The following is a 6,668-nucleotide window of genomic DNA, read 5'->3' as shown; positions in this document are numbered from 1 at the left end:
CCAAATGCACTTAATTATATGTATATCCATATATCACACTGGGTGATGGGGCAGCATTAGTGATTAGGGGGCAAAACCTGGCTCTCCCGTACACCAACTTCATAAACTTTGGCGAGGTATTTACCCTCAGTTTCTTCCTATATAAAGTGGGAATAATAGGAATACCTACTTCATGGGTTTGGCATAAAAATTAAGAGATAATACATGGGAAGTATAAAATACAAAGCGTGCCACAAGCACCAAGTAAAATTAATTGTTGATACTGTTGTTACTATTACTTAGAAATGGATTTAGAATGTCTTAGGAAAATGTGAATTCCAATCCTATTTTCAAGCTTTGTTGTTTTGTAGTAGCTGATACTGATAGATTATTCATAAAGAGTATAAAGTGATTGCTTATTTACTCTTCTAAATATAAGATTCATTTATAAAATAAATATATTAATATTTTTATCAAGATTCTTTGAAAATTAAATAATATCATGCAGGTTAAGTTCCTGGCACATAATAAATGCTCAAAATTGAGATGTTGATATCATCATCATCATTTGAGTTACCTAATATTATCATTATCAATTGGGCAAGAAAAAATTGGCACTCAGATAAAGAACCTGATACTGAGGAGGCAAACCAAAAAAAAGTGTGGAGGATATATTGTTCTCTGTCTACGCTGCAAACTGGGAGATGTGGAGTTGACTCTTACTGGAACACAGAGGAAGACTGATGAAGCTGACCTGGCAGGAGCCTTTCTCATAATCCCAGAAGGAATCACTAGTATGCTTTTACTATAAGGTGTCCCCCAAAACATATATACACTTTGAATAATTATGAATTCTAATGTTTCTCTCTTTTCACATTTAACCCATTGGAATTCATAATTATTCAAAGTGTATACACATCTTTGGGGGGAACACCCTATATGTGCACCAAGCATTGTGGTGTTTTACAAACATTTGCTCTCATAATCCCCACAGCCAATATGCAAAGCAGGAGCTATAGTATTCATCCTTGTATTATCCAGGTACATTTAGCTAGACTCTGATGGGAGTCTCCTGACTAATAGGAGACAGAGTCAGGACCTGAACCTACATCTAACTGGTGCAAGGTCAGGTTCTTACTCAAAATGCTGAAGTGGGAACTGTGCGGGAGGGGCCTGAGAGAAACAAGGAAACAAGAGAGAAAAGATGTCTGTAAAACAGTGTTTTTAACTTTAGCTTAAAAACAGTTTTCAACTGTTCAAGCATTTTCCCATTACAGAGAGACCCATTTCTGCAGAAATGTGTGCATTTTTTATCATTAAGACTAAGCACTGTTGTAGAATATCTTTATGGGACGTTCAGTGTTGAAAAAGATTCTACTCAGGAATCTACTAGTCTTTTTACAGAGCCTGCTCTAAACAATTCCCAGGTGAAAAGGGAACTTGGTTAACTTTGAAAAATTAAGTGTAGCTAGCAAAATCAATTCAGTGAATAAGTAAGATTATAATATGTGTGTATACATATATACATATATATGAATAAATTGAGTATTGGTGACAAGAAATCAAACTTTAAAAAAAACACACAACTACTTGTAATCATGAAATACTTTGTCATCTTCCAGAGACACTTTCAATTTCTTCAATAAATGTCAAAGGTTAACCCAGCCAGTGTGGCTCACTGGTTGTGTGTCAACCCATGAACCAGGAGATCAGGGTTCAATTCCTAGTCAGGGCTCATGCCCAGGTTGTGGGCTCGATCCCTGGTAGGGGGCATGCAGGAGGCAGCCAATCAATGATTCTCTTTCATCATTGATGTTTCTATCTCTCTCTCCCTCTCCCTTTTTCTCTCTGAAATCAATAAAAAAACTCATATTTTTTCAAAAATAAATGTCAAAGGTTAAAAACACATCTGAGAAAACCATTGCATCTAAATATTAATTAAGAGTATATTAGTCAAGAGGACGCACAATTAAATAATAAATTGTGAGAATATTTATCTTTAGATACTATTAAATCAACAATAACTAACTTAAATAAATTAAATTTCTCATCTTCAAACTTCCTGACAATGTGAATATAAAAGTATGAACCACGTAGTACAGTTTTTATTTTTCCAACTTTGATTCAATTCTTTTTTTTAACACCAAGTAAAAACTGTGACTTATTTTATTAAGTACCAATAACTTGAAAACACATGCTAAAGATTTTTCAGCTAAATTAAAAGTTGAGTCAGGTAGAACACACATTTACATCTCTCCACTGTCCTCATTAAATTTCAGCTCAACTGAGAATGCTGTCATTTCTTCCATGGATTTTCCTATTATACTCATACTAGAGGCCCGGTGCATGGATTTGTGCACTGGTGGGGTCCCTTGGCCTGGCCTGATGGGATTTGCCGAAACCAGCAGTCCTACATCCCCCAAGGGATGTAGTAGTGTGCAAAGCAGCAGGCAGCCAAGGAGGAGCCCAAGCCCGGGCCAGGCCGGCCCCAGCTGTGCCTGCCGCCTGCCACATCTTGGTAGGCTCGCTGCCACTCCGCTGTGGTCTCATGCGCCCATGACCGAGAAGCAGCCACAGGCTTGCACTTAGTCCCGATGCTGGTCCTGATCCCAGTTGCAGTCCGGATGGGGGAGTATCTGAAGGAGAGGCTTGTGCCACTGCAGCTGCGCTAGCCAGCCATGAGCCTGGCGTCTGGCACCCGTTGGTCAACTGAGTGGCACTCCTGCTGTGGGAGTGCGCTGACCAACAGGGGGGAGCTCCTGCATTGAGCGTCTGCCCCCTGGTGGTCAGTGCACGTCATAGCTACCGGTAGACCATTCAAGTGGTCGCTTAGGTTTTTTTTTGTTTTTGTTTGTTTTTTTAAGTAAAATGCATTTATTTTTTTCATGGTGTTCCCAGCCTTTCCACAACATGGCACACCCAAGGATGGAGAATTCACATCCAAGCCCACCTGGGACCTCACTGAGGAAGCTCTAGAAATTCAGAGCACGTCTCAGAGCAGAGAGAGCCTGGCTCAAGTCCTGTTCTGCCTCTTACCAACTGCATGACCTTGGGCAGGTGCTGTAACTTCTCTGCCCCAGGAATAAAAGAACTAACACCTAGAAAGTGGTTAGCATGCAATCTTTCACAGCAGGCTCTCCACAGAACCCATTCTTAGAACAATTCCTCAGTTGAGCTACTCCAGTGGTCGGCAAACCGCGGCTCGTGAGCCACATGCGGCTCTTTGGCCCCTTGAGTGTGGCTCTTCCACAAAATACCATGGCCTGGGCGAGTCTATTTTGAAGAAGTGGCGTTAGAAGAAGTTTAAGTTTAAAAAATTTGACTCTCAAAAGAAATTTCAATCGTTGTACTATTGATATTTGGCTCTGTTGACTAATGAGTTTGCCGACCACTGAGCTACTCTGATGAGGGACAGGCTGGGGAGGCATGTCCAAGGGACAGTGAACACGAGGCAGAGGGCAATATTCTCATCTGCTCAGCCTCTCTGCCTTGAACCTGGAGCTGACACTTTGCTCTTGTCAGGTCCCAGGTTGGAAAAACGAAGGGCAAAGACGGTGATTAAAAGCCTCCATTCTGAAATGAAATCCTTCTTGATCTGAGGAGGTCATCCTCAGTAGAAGCCAGGAAACACATGCCACTCCCACCCCAAGTTCATCCACATCTCCGCAAGGACAGCACAGCCAGTGGGGCAGGGTGTGTTTATGGGCAGGCTGGCTATGAGTCCGGAACAGAGTCGGGAGGATCGGGCTGCCCAGTGGCTGTCTCGGCAGAGTCCCCCTCATGTTGCTGTCTGACGTACTGATCCAACAGGGCAGTCAGGTGGAGGGGCTGCTGCTGAAGCAGGGAGTGGGTCTGGGCCATGAGGAGGGTGAGCCCTCCTACCAGCTCCCCCTGCATCAGGACCAGACTGGGGGGCTTGTAGTAGTTGATGAAGCCTTGCCTGCTGAGGATGGTGTCATCAATGCAGCCACCTAACAGCGTCAGGAAGGGCCCACTCTTCAAGATTCGCACCATCTCCTTGACTTTGGGCTCTTCGCTGACCAGCAGCAGGTTGTGGCCCACAAAAAGGGGCAGCAGGTTTCGGTACTTGGAATCCTCCAGGAAGGGCTTCAGGAACAGGTTAGGGAAGACCTTAACCAAGATATTGTGTTTCCACAGCCGGTGTCGCATAAGCAGCTCGTCCTCCGAACTCATAGGCACATTCTGGCAGATGGCTATCATTCGGTTGTTTTGGAAAACTGCTGCTATCTCCCGACGGAGGAGCCGGAGGAGGCCTGTCTCCTCCTGGATGGGCTGGGAGGGAGGTGTCAGGCATTGAGGACCGATAGCAGGTTTCGGGGGGATATACTCAGTCACAGCCATCAGTTTCTGCCGCTCAAAGTGCATCACGCGACGGTGGCGGGTAACAGCCTTGGAACCATGGCGGACAGTCTGGAGGGTGGGCGGCCGGCCCGCCTGGGGCAGGAGACCGCCCCGCAGAATCCCAGCCACGGCCGCAGCCATTGCCTTCGGAAGAATGGACGGGAGCCGAGTGAGTCTAGGCTTTTATATATACATAGAATAGATTTTAGGCCAATATCACAGTTACTCTGTAGCAAGTATTTGCAGATTTGAAGCATATAGCATTATATTACCAAGAAGCACAGTGTTTAATTGTTTCTAATTTTTCTATACAATTATTGTGTTAGTGTGAATGATCACAGATGGTTTTAAAACAAACCCCAGGTGACTACTTGACAAAAACCCAAAAGGAAAAGCTGAGGTTTAAAGTTTTCTCTTGGGGCATCTCTATAGTAAACTGTGTTCCTTACAGCAACTTCAGCTAACTAATTTTTCAAATATTGCTGGAATAACAAGTGGCAAATTAGTTCATCTGTCACATGGATGCTATTTGCAATTTACTTACAGTACACCGTCACTTCACATTCAAGTTTTGTCTTGATGTAATTTATTTAACAAGCAAGTATCTATCATGCTTACTGCTGGAAAACATTAATTACCTTTGATCCTATTGAACCTCACACCCACTTATTTTTTTTTAATTTGACCAGGTTAAAAAGTTACTTGGATAATTATAATTCATCTTCTATTAGCAATTCCTTAGTATAGAATGTTAGAATGTTGCATCACATTCAGAAACTTGAGGTAAAATATAACCATTATTTAACAGTAAATTACAATATTCTAGAAGAAACTGAGCTATTTAATGAAAATAAATTCAATAGTTATACCTTCATATAATTTATGAAGCTGAAATATTTTAGACTATAATATCATACGCCTGTGTTAGTGTGGCCAGGGTCCTAAAGGGTGATGTGACACATCCCTCTTTATTTAAAAAAAAAAAAATGATAATAGAGACCATGTGATCTTTAACTTCTGAGAGAATCTAAATTTGATGTCTCATCTTCAAGACTCATTGCTAATGATGAAAAGTTAAAAGCTGTTTCAGATGTTAGAAGAGTTCTGAACACAAATCAAGCAGTAAATAGCATTTAATTACTTCATTTAAAAATTATAAGGAGTGCTCGGCCGGTGTAGCTCAGTGGTTGAGCATCGACCCATGAACCAAGAAGTCCCTAGTTTTATTCCTGATCAGGGCACATGCCTGGGTTTGTGGGCTCCATCCCCAGTAGAGGGTGTGTAGGAGGCAGCCGGCCAATGTTTATCTAGCACATCAATGTTTCTATCTCTCTATCCCTCTCCCTTTCTCTCTCTCTAAAAGTCAATAAAAAAATATCCTCCTATATAATAAAAGGCTAATATGCAAATTGACCAAACGGCAGAATGACAGGTCACTATGATGCACACTGACCACCAGACACTCTATACATGAGCTGCCTCCTGGTGGTCAGTGTGTTCCCACAGGGGGAGTGCCACTCAGCCAGAAGCCAGGCTCACAATAGCACTAAGGATGTCTGACTGCCGGCTTAGGCCCGCTCAGGGCTCCTGGAGTGCGAGAAGGTGCAGGCCAGGCTGAGTGACCACCACCCCCCCAAGTGCACGAATTTCATGTACCGGACCTCTAGTTTAAAATAATTATCAGCATTACCAAAATCTATTCTATGCATAAATGATTGGATGTTTTATGTGTTGCAGCCCAAGCTCATCCAACTTATTTTAAAAAATTAATTATATGCATCAACAATTTTAAAAGTAAAGAGGGTCAGTGATTGTCGCCACTTTTCCACTCAGTGATCACACATGGTAGATGAGGATGCTAGAAATGAGAGATGGTGCTCCAGGCCCCCTCAGTTGTCATACTTCATGCATGCTTTTAGGCATCTAAGCATCCCATCCTGCTGAGGATGATTCTGGGGTTTAAGAATATGCATTTTCATTTTAGTGTGTCCTGTAAAAAAAAAAAGAAGAAGTTAGCTAGTAATCTGTTTCTCAAAGAAAAAAGAAAAAAATTAAAACACTGGGAGGAAAATACAGATATTTGGGACTCAATGAGGCAATAGGTTATGTCCATTTCTCATAACTCCTTAAGAGAATTTTAGTTTTATTTTGATTCAATGCAATTTTTGCCCCATTTGTTCATTTAAAAACCTGACCCACATGTAAAAGAATCTGGTGTACCTACACTCACTTCAGCCACCTATTATCAGATAGTTACCCAAGTTCTATCAGTAGTTACAAGAAACATTTTAACCCCAGTACAAAGTAGATTATATTTGCATAATTTA

At 41.9% G+C, this 6,668-nt stretch overlaps 1 protein-coding gene across 1 annotated transcript; it reads right to left on the bottom strand.

Annotated features, from left to right (window-relative positions):
* Positions 1–2,846: 2,846 nt before the first annotated feature.
* On the bottom strand, positions 2,847–6,230 carry LOC308255069 (large ribosomal subunit protein uL10m-like). Its single transcript, XM_080681939.1, has one exon. The coding sequence runs from the start codon at positions 4,480–4,482 to the stop codon at positions 3,694–3,696; it is 789 nt and encodes a 262-aa protein (XP_080538065.1). The 5' UTR covers positions 4,483–6,230; the 3' UTR covers positions 2,847–3,693.
* Positions 6,231–6,668: the final 438 nt, after the last annotated feature.

This window comes from Plecotus auritus (genome assembly GCF_963455305.1).
Source record: "Plecotus auritus genome assembly, chromosome: 7".
NCBI classification, from domain to species: domain Eukaryota; kingdom Metazoa; phylum Chordata; class Mammalia; order Chiroptera; family Vespertilionidae; genus Plecotus; species Plecotus auritus.
The sequence above is the reverse complement of the archived record's forward strand: the minus strand, read 5'-3'. Positions and strand labels throughout refer to the sequence as shown.